Raw genomic sequence first — 15153 nt, forward strand, 5'->3', positions numbered from 1 at the left:
ACAGTGCCATCAGGGGTCATCGAAAGGGCTATTAGGAGTAATCAATAGTGTCATTAGGAATCATTAAGTGCTATGTGGATTAGGGACATCACCATTGCCACTAGGAGCCATAAACAGTGTCATTAGGAGTCATCGACAGTGTCATTAGGAGTCATCAACAGTGTCATTAAGTCATCAACAGTGTCATTAAGTCATCAACAGTGCCACTAAGAATCATTAAGTGCCATTAGGAATCACCAACAGTGCCATTAGGAGTCAGCAACGGTGCCACTAAGTCATCAACAGTGCCACTAAGACTCATTAAGTGCCATTAGGAGTCATCAACAGTGTCATCAGGAGTGCCACTATAATTCAGTGTGCCTCCCCTGGCGTGAGCTTCACTGCCTTCTCACTGGCCTCCCACAGCTTCCTGGCCAAGTCCTTATCCAGCCCCAGCGATGATGTGGGCGCCTCCTGAACAGAATAAAACACAGCATAGATCAGTAATAGTCTCTCTCTCTCTCTCTCTCTCTCTCTCTCTCTCTCTCTCTCTCTCTCTCTCCACAGCACAACACTGGCAAATTGCGGCTGATAAAAGTTGAAATCTCGAAAAGAAAAAACTCGATAAATTTATTCAGTAAACACACAAGTAGAACATAAAGAGGCAACACCTTTTTGGCGGCATTTTTAGAGAGAGAGAAAAAAAATGGTAATGTTGACCACTTGTTGCATATTTTCATTTAATATTACCAGCGAGAGACTATTTTATACGGTATTGGAGGCTTCTCAGATGGAAGGATAAGTATAGGGTGGTTCATAGCTAGCGCTCCTCTAGACCCTCCTGGCGATATCCTATGTGTTGCGGGGACAGCTTGGTTTGTTTTGTGTGTGGCAGTGGGGGTGGGAAGAGCATGAATGATGCAGAATAGACACTGATAACGCTGACCAAGCCGTTCCCGCAACTCACTAAAAACAGTCCGGCGGAGATGAAGAGGACCGTGATATATAGGCCACTCTATGTAATCCTTCTGCCCTTCCTAGCCACAGACCCTCTCTCGACTTGAAGAAAATCACCTGGAAGGGCTATGAATAAAATATAAAAATTCGACATTAAGCTGAACAAGAAACTTGCGTTATTTACTGACCTTACAGTCCGCGAAGTATTTGCCTGACACCCCTTCCACCTCCACCGCCACAGCCAAGTGTATAGTGGTCTGCGCCCCAAGTGCCGGATCCTGGGGGAAGGTGGTGGAGGGTTATTGTTAGCAATTATCTATTTGATTTAAACATCTTGTATACATCATGTGCATACATACATATTTCCATTTTGGGTGATATTAACATATATAATGTTGTATGGTTATTGCATTCTGCCAGGACTGACGACGCTGGTCTAGATTGCGAGCTGTTTGCAGAATCGTTTAATCTCACCCAGCTGGCAAAGCAACCAACCAGAATACCTGATAATCCTGACCATAATGCCCATCTCTTGGATTTATTCCTGACAAATAACCCAGATCAATACAGGATAGAGGTACTGTCACCACTTGGATCATCTGACCACAATCTCACCAAAGTCTCATTAGTTAACCCCCCACACCTCCTCGTTCTGAACCTGTCAGGGTGACCCGATGGCACTTTGATAGGGCAAACTGGGATGGACTTAGAAATTATCTTGCTGACATTCCATGGCAGTCTTTCTTCTCTAGTGATCCCAGTTCTACCCAGTCCCACATTTGCAACTTAATACTAGCTGGTATGGATTTATTTATACCAAGTCAACAGTTCACTAAAAGATCGAACTCTCCAAAAGGGTTTGATGGCAACTGTGCCAGAGCAACAGCCCAAAAGTCATTAGCGTATAATTCGTACTTAAAATAAAAAACATCATGCAAAAGCTGTAATAAATCTCGCTAAATCAAACTTTCTTCAATAGGAAGCGTCAAAACTACTTAACAACCCTTATGACAATGGAATATTTTGGTCAGCTTTTAATTCTTTCAATAATAACTTTAACAAGTCATCATCCTTTCCCCCACTAAAATCTTCAGATGGCAACACTACAAATGACCCGAGTGGGAAAGCAGTTATCTTTGCCAGTACATTTGCCAGAAATTCCACCATAGAGGATGCCAGCCAGAACGTCCCAGTACTAGAACTTGACTCTCCCTAAATTGTTCCACTTAAAATACAGACAAGATACGTAAAATCCATCTTAGACATTTTACCTACCAACAGAGCTCCAGGACCAGATGGAATTCCGCCAATTGTTTTGAAAAAGTGTTTCTCTGAACTTGCCTCTGTTCTAGCTAAATTATTCAGACTATGCATACGTACTTCTTCATTCCCAAATTCATGGAAAGAAGCCAATATCCACCCAATTCCGAAGAAAGGAAGTTCCTCAGACCCTCTGATTGCAGACTAATAGCTGTCACATCTTCTCTTGGTAAGGTACTTGAAACTTTAATTAATGAGTACATTGTTAAACATCTTGAATCCAACAACTTAATTAGTGATAGACAATATGGTTTCGCCACGAAAGGTCCACCAATGACATACTCAATCTCCTGACTCATGCCATCCATCAATCAATTGACCTACATGGAGAAACTCATGCAGTAGCTCTTGATATCTCTAAAGCTTTCGACAGAGTATGGCATCGTTCCCTGCTGTCCAAACTCCCTTGTTATGGACTAACGTCTTTTGTTCCTTTGATTTCCTCATATCTCAGTGACAGAAATGTAAGAGTAAAAGTAGATGACGTATATTCCAGTTTCCACTCAATTAACGCCGGCGTGCCGCAGGGATCAATTCTGACGCCAACCCTATTCCTGGTTCATATTAATGATCTCTTATCTGTCACCCACAATCCCATCCACTCATATGCAGATGACTCGACACTTCATGGTTCATTCACACTTAGACACCCATTTACAAAATCTAATATCTCTACCTCTCAACTCAATACAGCCATCTCCATAAATCAAGACTTACCTACGATCAGTGAATGGGGACAAAACAACCTTGTCTCATTTAATGCTACTAAAAGTAAATATATACAATTTACTAATAGACAGATATTGCCAGATTCGTATATTACCTTCAGTGCTACTAATATGCCCATCTCCAAAAGTATTGAAATTCTCGGCGTCTCACTTAACAATGTCTTCAGCTGGACCTCTCATGTTAGATCACTTGCTAAAACCACCTCAAAGGAACTTGGATTATTGTACAGAGTCTGTAACTTCTTCACTGACGAGCAGATAGCTATAATTTATAAAAGTCATGTGCGCTATCAGCCTGAATATTGCTCACCCATGTGGAATGGATGTGGAGTGGTTGCAGTAAAACAACTAGACAAAATTAAGAAAAAAGCTGTTAGAATTATTAACAACCCTGCCATTACAGTAAACTACCTCCCCTACAAGTAAGAAGGAATGTTGCCTCCCTTGCATTATGTTATTGATATTTTTATGGCAAATGCTCAGACGAAGTTGCGTCCATGGTGCCACCTCTCCATGGCTTCCCTCGTGCTACATGGGCATCTGGTAGCGCTCATGACTGGAATGTCACTCAGTCATGTTGCAGAACTTCTGCCTATCAAAATTCTTTCATTCCCCGTACTGCATCTCTCTGGAACTCGCTTCCCCAGAATTGTTTCCCCCCAAACTTCAACCTACAGCCGTTCAAGTCTAACTGTTACAGATATTTTATGAACAGAGGACACCAGTAATCTGGTGTATGGATTATTTTTCTTATTCATTTGTTTTTCTTTCCTCTGTTCTGTTATTATAAAATAAAAAACTTTACCGTTCTTCTCACCTAAAAGTAGGACATATATATATATATATATATATATATATATATATATATATATATATATATATATATATATATATATCCAAATTTACAAACCTCAAGCTGTTCAAGCCTAACTGTTACAGATATTTTATGAACAGAGAGGACACCAGTAAATCACAATGGTGTATGGATTTTATTTTTTTTACCCATTTGTTTTTCCTTCCTCCGATCTGTTATTTAATATATATATATATAGATATCTATATAAATATCTAAATATATATATATATATATATATATATATATATATATATATATACAGAGAGAGAGAGAGAGAGAGAGAGAGGTGTGTAATGAGTGAAAAAGTATAAGGTAGGATACTTATTGACAGAGTTAGGAAATCAACAAAGGAATTAGATTGGAGAAGAACAGGGAGTGTTTTAGGAAGGGGGGAAGAGAGGTTGTGTAGATCAGATATTCTTTCTTAGATCTTTAGTGGACAAGATTTCTAGAGAAAGGGAAAGAAGTTGTATGCAGCCTTCATGGATTTGGAGAAGACTTACATGACAGGGGTGGATAGACAAGGATTGTGCAGAAAGTATTAAGAATATATGTGGAGCAGATGGGAAGGTATTGAATGCTGTGGACGAGTATGTATGAGGATGCTATGGCTTGCAGTGCATGTGGATAGTGAACTGAGTGAATTTTTCTATTTGCCCCAAATTTTGGACTGAAACAGGGATGTTGTACTGTCTCCATTTTTGTTCAAAGATACTGTATAATGATGGGGTTATAAAAAAGATACAAGGTAGGGCAGTGGGATGTTGGATGGGCCCTAATGAGAGAGGGCAGTGTTTTGGTAACTCCCCGTACTGTTGTTTGCTGACGATACTATGTGTTGATTAAGTGAAGACGAAAGGGAGCTGCAAGTGCTTGTTGGATGAGTCTGGGAAAGTGTGTAAGAAACTGGAATCTGAAGGTAAATGATATAGGGAAGATTAAAGTCATGAGATCTTCGAGAGAAATGAAGTCAGCGAATGGAGAGTGAGGTTGGATGAGGAAGGAAGAAGTGTGCATTTCAAAGTACCTTGAATGTTTTTTGGCGTATCCGGTAGAGCCAGGACTCCGAGGGCTTGAATGATGAGTGAATGGAGAAGTGCGGCTTATTTTGGATTGGTCAAGTTTGTGCTGTCTGGACATTGACAACTCCTCACCACTGCCCTTGGGTGGGAAAGGAGGTCCTGAAGATGATGAAGATGATTAATAAATTGGGTAGTGTGATGAGTAAGGATGGAAGTTCGGAGGGTGAAGTGCTTGAAAGGGTACAACAAGGAAGAAAGGTTGATGGTTCCTTGAAAGCAGTGTTAAGAAACAGCGAAGTGAGCATGGAAGTGAAAAAGTTACTACATGACAGCATTGTGATACCAACTCTAACGTTTGGAAGTGAAGCTGAAGACATGTTGGAGGGACAGAAGTCAAGAGTGAGAACAGTGGAAATGAGTTATTTGAGAGGTGCATGTGGAGTCGCACGGAGAGACAGACAAACAAATGATGATGTGAAGGAGCGTTGTGGTGTGGATGTGGATGTGATAGGAAGCGTTATGAGAAACACACTGAGGTGGTTTGACCATGTGGAGAGGATGGAGAGCGAGAAACTGACGAGGAGAGTGTAATTGAGTGAGATGGAATGGGGGAGAGGGAGGGGGAGGCCAAGGATGAGATGAAGGGATGGAGAGGTATATGAGGGAACGGGGTGTGAGCTGGGAGCAGGCCAGTGAAATGGCGGGGGACAGGGCGACATGCAGCCAATTTGTTTGTGGTCACCCCTTACGGGATTAAGGCGTCTGGCAATAGATAGACAGATGGATACATAAAAAATATATAAATCTTTTTGTATACAAGCACCCGTGCATAAACAAATAGAAACATAGACACACGAGCAAACTTGATTAGGTACATACAATGAAGGTACATGAGCAGAGCCATGATGATTTACACATTTGTGAGCTTTTTCATATTTCACACACACACACACACACACACACACACACACACACACACACACACACACACACACACATACTCGTTTAACACAGCTCCCATCCTAACTATGCCTCCTGCCGAGAGCTAATAAAAGAGGGAAGGTTCGTGACAAATAAGCATCCATTAATGTTGTGTCCTTGTCTTCTGATGTGGCAATAAATTTTTTATAATTCCCGCCTGTACGCCTCGTGCTCGAATTTGGCTTATCGGTATATGATTTTTTAGACTCTGAAGTGAAAAATTTTGAATATCATTTAAGAGTCGAGACTCAGTATTTCATTTTTCATATACATATTGTTGTTGGTGCCATACGAAATTGTTTAGTGATATCTTCTTTGCCTAGGAGAGTAACTAAAGAAGGCTCTGTATAACCTTCTCCAGTTGGATGAGTCTGTCCTCAGCTGAGGGAAATCGACTGGAGAGAAGCGCAAGAACAAATTTACAAGACGTCATGTGTAGTGTGGGGGTTAATTAGCAGGTATGTTGTTTGGTAACTGCATATCCTGGTGCTGTAGAAGGCGCTCTCAAAGCGTGGTGGCATCGATATGAACAGGGAACTTAACTCCCTGGTTATACAAACGTCCCTCAGCTACTTTCCTATCCCCCTAGAGGAGGCTCAGGGATGCAGGAGAGGGGTAACATCAGCCTGCAGTCCACTGGGTTCACATTCAGATGTGCCTGGGGTTGCTACTACTACTACTACTACTACGCTACTACTTTTATTTAAAAGCTACTACTGCTGCTGCTACCACTACCACCACCACCATCACCACTACTATTAGGTCTACTGCTATGACAACTACTACTACTACCACTGCTACTACTAGTACTACTACTACTACTACTACTGCTGCTATTACTACTACTATTGCAAATACTACTACGACTACTACTACTACCACTTCTGCTGCCACCACCACCACCACAACTACTACTATCACTACTACCACCACTACCACCATTACTACTGCTACTACTACTACTACTACTACTACTACATTTGTGTGTGTGTATGTCCTCCAAACATTACCATCAGTCTCATTATAACCTTAGGTAACCGTCTTTATTATAACCTTATATGGCTGTCTATCGAGCTGTATAGCTCTCCATATATGTATCTATCTGCCTCCCTATCTACCACCCTCGCTGCTGCACGGCGCCAGGGCCAGAGTTTATATTGAGGGACGACTTTGACATCTCTCTCTCTCTCTCTCTCTCTCTCTCTCTCTCTCTCTCTCTCTCTCTCTCTCTCTCTCTCACCTTGCTGACTGTGGAGATACACAGTTTTAATAGCAAGTTAAAGAAGGAATTTGCCCGTCTCTTCATGATGTCGGTGTGAACGACCCCGGGGTGGAGGCTGTTGGCTGTCACTCCTGAAGAAAGACAAGTAGAATGATAGATAAATAGGCAGACAGACAGACAGACAGGCAGATTGACAGACCTGACAAACGGACCGACAGTGACAGGTAGACACACCTGACAAACAGACGGTCGGATTAATAAACTGAATGTCTGACTGGGGGACTGGTGGATGGATGGACTGGTGGATGGATGGATGGATGGATGGATGGATAATGCCTTCTACTTTGCTATCTTACTCTAAACTCGCGTAACTAAGAGTAGTACTTTGTGTTACTATGAAAGACGTACAGCCGAGTAATGATATGAGAATTAACATGGAAAGCATTTATAGTAGTGCTAATAGTTGCAGCCCCAGGTTCATCTGATATTTAGAACCCAGAGACCTACAGACGTACATTACCTGCGATCCACCATCCTGTTGGGGATAGGGACGTAGATGAGGTACGTTTATATAACCAGGCAGTCGAGCCACTGGTTATATCGGTGCCACCACGTGAAGGCGTCTTTCTCTAGCGCTGGATATATATATATATACTGAGAAGATATAATTGCGCGGGTCTAATGTGTAAAATGATCAGGACGATATGGAAATTAATTTATTTTCCCAGAACAGGTTTAGAATGGGAAGAGGTAGAAATTAGAATTGTTATACTTCTGCTGAAATGTACTGCTTGTATCTGTGTTCTGAGCTTGACGTTATTAGTATCCTTTTTGTCAATTGTTAATGACCTTCGCCCGGCAACCCCCTCGCGGACACCAGCATGAGATGGTGAGAAGGCTAATGATGACAACATTATCATTCCCACTCAGCTGAATAAACACTGCCGAACATTAGGTGAAGCAGAATTCTAGAGTTTTCCCAATTATAGGAAGATAGGTAGCTGCAACTGACCTGTGCCCTGCAACCTGCGCTTGCCAACTCTAATGTGAAGAGCACATTGCACAGCTTACTCTTGGACATAAGCCGTCCATTTGGCTGTAGGACTCACGCTGAAGGTTAAGGTCGTCAATTGTATCCAGGATGATGTGGGCACCTTGTGGCCCAGGGAAGACAACGTTGATGATGCGGCTGGGGGAACTCTTAAGCTTCAGGCGATCTACAGGATTAAATTAGGTTAGGACTACAGCTGAGGTTTAGGCTAGGTTAGATTAGGTTGGAGAGTTGAGGCTAGATTACGTTGTTTTAGGTTAATATGTCTTATTATAACTGCGCCGTGAATTGTTAAGTGAGATAAGTCGAGGTGAGGTGGGTGAGGTTTAGTCGGATTAGGTCAGGGGAGCAGGAGGAACACTTACATATTACCACTGACCTAAGAGGAGATTGGTAAGGAGGAAGTGACCAAAGTGGTTGGTGGCCATGGTCACCTCGAGGCCGTCACCTGTCACCTGGCGTTCCTCAGGGGCGTAGATGCCAGCGTTGTTCACCTGCAGATCGCACCAGGGCACACAGGGGCATGTTAGTACTTCAGGTATAGGCTGTACCCTTTATACTCCAACTTGTCCTAAAACTGCCATCTCTCCACCACCTTGAATGCCGAGTTTTAATAATAGACTAACCTTACAATATATGATGCAGTCATGGCTAGTCAAAAAGAAGTGATGTGGGAAGGATGTAGAGCTGCAGTATTGTCTTATCCTGCCACTAAGCTGTATGAAATAAGCTGCAAAAGGTCGAAAATCTGGTCAAAGTTAAAACAAAAGCACAGTAATTAACTGGTTTCCATAACGCCCAGCAGCCTGTGTGTGCATGGCACACCAATAGTTGAATGATACCTTCCTCCACCCCATGCTACCACTAAGTTGGTGTTTGCCCACTGCATTTCTTGAGACTGGGGAATGTAATGCGGTACGGTGTATTGGCAACAGGAAGGACAGCTATATGGAATGTTGTAGGCGTATGGAAGAGTACTGAAAAGAGTTACAACACACAAAATCCAAACAACACTTCATTTCTATTCACTGGGATTCGAACCTCTGCCATCAGAATAAACAGTGCAGTACTTTGAATGTTATGTAACACTTGTATCTTGCGAGCTAGAGGAGTGTGTGCGCCACAAATGACAAGTAGAGTATCTTATGTCTGCAGATCATAATCTTGTTAACTTGAAGATTTTGTAATATCTTTTCGCTAGTAATATACTTTTTATAGTACACATTCTTCTGTTTTTTTTTTTACATTACTTTCATTGTTTTGAAATCAACATCTATTCTATCAGTAACGCACTAAAGGATATGAAGATGAATTAGACAAGATAAATCGCTAAGGGAGAGGTGCAACGAAGTGCCTTATGCCAAAGAGAGCGCAAATTCAAGATGGGACTCACCAGGACGTGGATATGTTTCTCAGTGTCTAGAATCTCTTGTGCGAACCTCCTGACGGAGGCGAGGTCGGAGGTGTCCAAATGTTTCACCACCACTTCACCTCCATCACTGGCCCCCTTACGTAACTCATCTGGAGGGAGGCAGAAGGAGGGGGGATATACAGAAAGGAGGCTGTCTCGTTTGTGCATCTGAGAGAGAGGTGGCTAACGAGCATTTGAGAAAGGTTGATGTGTGTGTGTGTGTGTGTGTGTGTGTGTGTGTGTGTGTGTAATAAGACACACACACACACACACACACACACACACACACACACACACACACACACACACACACACAAATATGTGTATATATATATATATATATATATATATATATATATATATATATTTTAGGTTGGGTCGAATTCCTATGAACTTATTTAGTAGTTTGAAACATGGTGGAAATGCTGCTCCATCACCCCAGGTCACTACGCCACTGCACAAACCGTGTTTTGTACTACGTACGCTCACTCCAGCAACTTTCACTCCAATATCAAGAAAACGATGACAAAAATTAAGAATTTGAATGATACGTGTTACAGGATTTCTTGCACGATTTAACAATGAACGAACCATAAAATCGTCTGCTTGCCTGTATTCAATTTATATTAACAGTAGTCTGCCAATATATACAAAAAACTACAAATTGGAGATGTACATGAAACACCAATCACAAACAACAATGCATTTCCGATCTACTTCATTAGGAAACGTAATCACTAACCAGGCACGTATGTTCCGATCAGAAGTCTTTTTTAATCTCACGCTTCGGGAAATCTCTGCGGGACCGCTTACATTGCGGAAACATGCCATGCCGCACCTAGTGCCCGTGGACTTTTTGCGTGGTCGATGTGATATCTATGATGCAACTCTCCACACCTTGAGAGTGACAAGGGTAGAGTTGGTCCAAGATTATGGGTTGGTTGTCGTCCATTGTGACGTTCTTCAAAAGTGGAGGGATTGTGACAGACGATTTGTCTAGCTGCACCAGCTTGGTGTTGTTCTTGGCCTTGAAATCTATCTTCATAGCAGATTTGTCAAACACTCTGACACCGGGGCTGTCGTTTTCCCGCGCTAGCTGAATGTGTGCAACAGCCATGCAACGTACTGTATGTGTGGATCTTCATCAGCAACAGCCGACAGCAGGATATTTTCAGGGTGACAGAAGTAACTGTTATTGCTGAGTTTTGGGCGAACAATGCCGTGATCTTCTAGTGGCAATTCTCGCAATAGTTCCACCATATAGAAGAAATTCTTGGCACCATCCTGACACGAACTGTTCGCTCTCACTTTGAACCAAGCTGACGCGTAAAAGTTGAGAATGAATGAAGCAAGTCGTTTCAATACTGGAAATGGCTCTTCCGACTGACATGTAGAGTTTCGTGAGTGTAACGGGTTGGCTTTAGTTAGCCATTTGGCATGGTTCTGTGGCCCTTGCTGCGCAGATGTGTTTCAAAACTACGCCTTCGGCTCCTCCGACTTACGCTGCTAGACATGCATTTGGTGCAAGTATCACAGATCTTTGCTGAGATCCTTCTCGACTTCGTCTGGTAGAGTGCATGTTTTTCCACACACACGTTCATAGTCTACAATTGTCAGATCCTTTTGATGGAAATCAAGGGATCTACCCACTTCCCCTCTGGAGCCAGTTGGACCCGTCGTTGCACCGTCAATGGCATTAAAATACCATCTGAAAACTACTTTGATGAGATGTAACAAACAGACAAGCTACTGTAATGGTCTTTCCAGCTGGGTTTCCACACGAATCACCCCATTCTTCTTGCCAGTGGAGGAGCAATGATTCTGCTGAAGTGGTCTCATGGACAACCAAGATGATCTCCTTTGCTGTTATCCCCTGCTTTTCCACTTTCAGGGAGTCATGATCTAGATAAGCAGCATCAGGGAAGCCAGTTACTGAGTAGTGGTCTTCCTTGATGATGACTCTCTCACCATGAAGGGTTTTACTCAGAATCTTGTGGTCGTTTACTCATCATTGAACCCAGACAAACTACCTTTGTCATGTGTACTTTGATGATGTTGAAGGGCAACGTATTCCTCCCGTATCATTTTAACGCCAAAGTCTGCTAGGATCAAGTTTGTTTTCCTCAGCAAGAATACCCATGTCCTTCAGTGCAGCATTCACTGTGGAGCATATATCTCTGTTGCATATATTTGGCATCGGTCTGATACCCACGACATACTTCAGGATCCATGCTGATCATTTCAGACCCTGCTTGCCTCTCTCTACATCTTCAGTACCATAATGTCCCCCAGTCATACAGATTGATCATCTGGCAACTAGCCATGTCAACATCATCACTTGTGCAGCTCCTGCATCTTTGTCTGCCCCTTCGGCATGGCATCCTGAACAGCTTTTTCACTGAAGCTTTTCTTTTCATTTGTCTGTTTGCGTGAGAGTTCATTTTTTGATGTCTTTTGCTTGTCTACTTTAGCCGAAGTGTTTTATACAATTGTCTTGGTCCACCCAAAAGGGTCACTCTTCAGGAGGTGTCCTGAAAGCTACAACACAATAACAACTCAGACCTCTCTCGAACGTCATAGTTTTTGTAGCATTTACAACAGATGTCAAATGGTACATCAAAGCTGGCCAACTTCTCCAAGTAGGTGCCTGGGAGTCCTCTTCTTTGCATAGTATATTCTTACCTCCTGAGCTTTTATCAAGCATTTCACATGGATGACAATGCTCTTGTAGTCAATTATAGGAATCGAATCGATGCCTTCTCATGCATTACTGCATACTTGGTTAGCGTGACCTTTGTGTGCTTGACAGCTGGATCATCATTTTGTGTTCCAGAAGTATTACTGGCATGACATATTTGCATGCAGGTAGCTGATGCACCTGGAAGACAACTAAGGTGACTAAATACGGAATCTTTTGACCCTGCCCTCGTGCTGCGGGTATTCATCATTCCAACACAAGGTGTCAATGAGTGCAAAAAGTTAATTACCTATAACTGGTGCACAGCTAGGTTGTGTAACCATTATCAAAACCAACATGATGAGTATCCTTACTATTAAATCTGCTAAAGTTCGTATTATCACTTAATTAGTACTGTGCTCATTCGGGTGAGGGGACTAGGGACCCCCTCCTCTGTTTGTTTTAGTTCCTAAAAAGAGACAAACTGAGAAAGGGATGGGGGACAGAGGTTGTCCCCATACCCTGAAGACTGGGTCTGTGAATGTGCGTGGATTTAGCTATCGTCAGGCTAAAAATGGAGGAGATTGGGAGAATGTTTGCGAAGAAGGAAGCAAGTTGGATATGGCAGCTTTGAGTGAAACTAAGGTGAAAGGGAAGGATGAGTCTATGTTTGGAAGTGTGAATGGAAGATTTGTCAGGTGTTGATAGAGGAAGGGCAAGAGAAGGTGTGGCCTTGGTGTTAGTGAGTCCGGAAGTACAGCAGTGTGTGATTGAAGGTGGAAGGAGGAGTCATCGAGACTGATGTGGGTGAAAGCCAGGAATTTGAAAGTGAGTTGTGGGTGTTTGTGATTGCATATGGGCCTGGTGGTGAAATGGAGCAAGAAGAGAGGGAGTCTTTCTGGAATGACGATGTTGAGTGCTCTATAGAGTTTTCAGGTGAATTTGAATGTGTTAATGATGGGAGATCTGAATGTGCTAGAGTGAGAAATGTAGCAGTTGAAGGTGCTGGTTGTGTATAATGGTGTGCCTGGAAGAAATGAAAATGAGGGAACTATTGATAAGGGATGTACATTGAGGGAGAGATGACGATTAGAAGCACCTTGTTTGAGAAGAAAGATATTTATAAGTATACATGGGTGAGATAGGAAGGTGGAAGGGTTCTTCTGATAAAAGCAAAGTGATGGATTAGAATATAATAGGAATATTGTTGGATGTGAGAGTTCTGAGAGGGGAGGGTGGAGGTATGTTTGACCACTACAGTTAGAGAAAGTGATTAAAGTAGGTAAAAGATGCGTGACGAGCTAACAAAATTAGTTGTGGCAAGGAGGTTTTGAAAGTGAGTTGGATAATAGAAAGAAAATGAGAGAGTGGAATGCAGTGAAAGATTAGGAAAATGGCAGTGTGGAGGAGGAATGGCAGTTGTTTAAGAGTGCTGTGGTGGGGCATGCAGAAGAGGTGTGTAGTGTGAAAAGTGTGGGTGGTGGTGTAAGAAAAGGAAGTGAATGGTGGTGCGAGGAAGTACGTATGGCTGTGGCTGAGAAGAGACATGCATATGAAGAGTGGCTGCAGAGGAAGGATGAGGTGTCATATGAGAGGTATAAGGAAAAGCGAAATAGGGCGAGAAGGGCTGAGCATGATGCTAAAGTGGCAGCAGATGAGAGGTGGGGTAGGCGTTTGACTGAGAATTTTCAACAGAATAAGAAAATGTTTTGGAAGGAGGTGAAAATGGTGTGAAAGGAAGAGTCTGGGAAGGAAGAGCGAGTAAAAGCAGAGGATGGAAGGATGTTAACTGAGATGGATGCAGTAAGGAAGAGATGGGCAGAGTATTTTGAAAGATTGTTACATGTAAAGGAGGAAAGGGAGGCTAAGATTGTGACGGATTATGAAGGGTTCTAGGAATAAATGTCATTAGAGGATTAGATGAATGATTCTTTAGTCACGAAGGAGGAAGTGCAGGAGGCAAAATATAGGAGATGAATGAAAGAAAGCAGCATTATGATTGATTATGCTGTTGAATTCCTGAATTGGTGGAGTGATTATTATTGACTGGTTAGTAAGACTGTTGAATGTGTGCTTTGTGAAGGGTATGGTGCCAACTGTTTGATGAAGTGCTTGTGTGTCCCCGTTATTATAAAGGTAAGGGTGATGGTATGAATGTACATACAGCTTTTAGGTGCTCAGTCTGTTGAATGTATTTTTGAAGGTCAGCCTTCTGGTAGAGTGCAGTATGAGAGTTAGAGAGGGCACAGAGGGAGTGATTGGTGATGAGCAGTGTGGCTTTAGGAGAGGGATGGGATGCATGGATCAGATGTTTGCTGTGAGACAAGTGTGTGAAAAGTATTTAGCGAAAGGCAAGGATGTGTTTTGGGCATTCATGGATTTAGAGAAAGTGTATGATAGCACTGATAGAGAGGCTTTGTGGAGTGTTTTAAGATTGTATGGACTTGATGGTAGGTTACTCAAAGGGGTGAAAAGTTTTTATGTAAATAGTAGAGCGTATGTAAGATTGGGAAATGCTGTGAGTGATTGGTTTCCTGTGAGAGTGGGGCTGCGACAGGGATGTGTGATGTCGCCTTGGTTGTTTAATATTTATATGGATGGTGTTGTAAGGGAGGTGAATGCAAGAATGTTATGTGGAGGTCTGAGTCTGGTGAATGTTGATAGTAGAGAGTGGAATCTGAAGCAGCTGCTGTTTGCAGATGATACTGCACTGGTGGCTGATTCAGAGGAGAGATTGAGACAGTTGGTAGAGGAGTTTGGAAGGGTGTGTGAAAGGCGAAAATTGAAAGTAGAAATGAGAATAAGAGTAAAGTGATGAAGTGTACGAGGTCAGTGAATGGTAGGAGGATGAATATAGTTTTGAATGGTGAGTTGCTTGAGGAGGCAGAGTGTTTCAGTATTCTGGTCACATGTTACTGTGGATGGAAGAATAGATGCAAGTGAAGTTTA

The 15153-nt window shown here is 42.4% G+C and overlaps 1 protein-coding gene across 1 annotated transcript; it reads right to left on the minus strand.

Annotated features, from left to right (window-relative positions):
- Positions 1-351: 351 nt before the first annotated feature.
- LOC145410573 (retinol dehydrogenase 14-like) lies at positions 352-10644 on the minus strand. The gene is made up of 8 exons (XM_080280689.1): positions 10425-10644; positions 9510-9637; positions 8496-8610; positions 8175-8282; positions 7586-7600; positions 7084-7196; positions 1125-1214; positions 352-450 (listed from the first exon to the last, which is right to left on the minus strand). The coding sequence occupies exons 1-8, from the start codon at positions 10642-10644 to the stop codon at positions 352-354; spliced, it is 888 nt and encodes a 295-aa protein (XP_080136815.1).
- Positions 10645-15153: the final 4509 nt, after the last annotated feature.

Source organism: Coenobita brevimanus, chromosome 86, assembly GCF_032717465.1.
Source record: "Coenobita brevimanus isolate Jiangsu-jjx chromosome 86, ASM3271746v2, whole genome shotgun sequence".
NCBI classification, from domain to species: domain Eukaryota; kingdom Metazoa; phylum Arthropoda; class Malacostraca; order Decapoda; family Coenobitidae; genus Coenobita; species Coenobita brevimanus.

Bases quoted from the DNA above. Each gene is read 5' to 3' on its own strand.
- LOC145410573 (XM_080280689.1), bottom strand. From the start codon at position 10,644: ATGGCTGTTGCACACATTCAGCTAGCGCGGGAAAACGACAGCCCCGGT. The intron at 9,638-10,424 runs GTGTGGAGAGTT...GCCTCCCTCCAG, and splicing joins CTACCCTTGTCACTCTCAAG to ATGAGTTACGTAAGGGGGCC. The intron at 451-1,124 runs GTCAGTAAATAA...TCTGTTCAGGAG, and splicing joins AATACTTCGCGGACTGTAAG to GCGCCCACATCATCGCTGGG.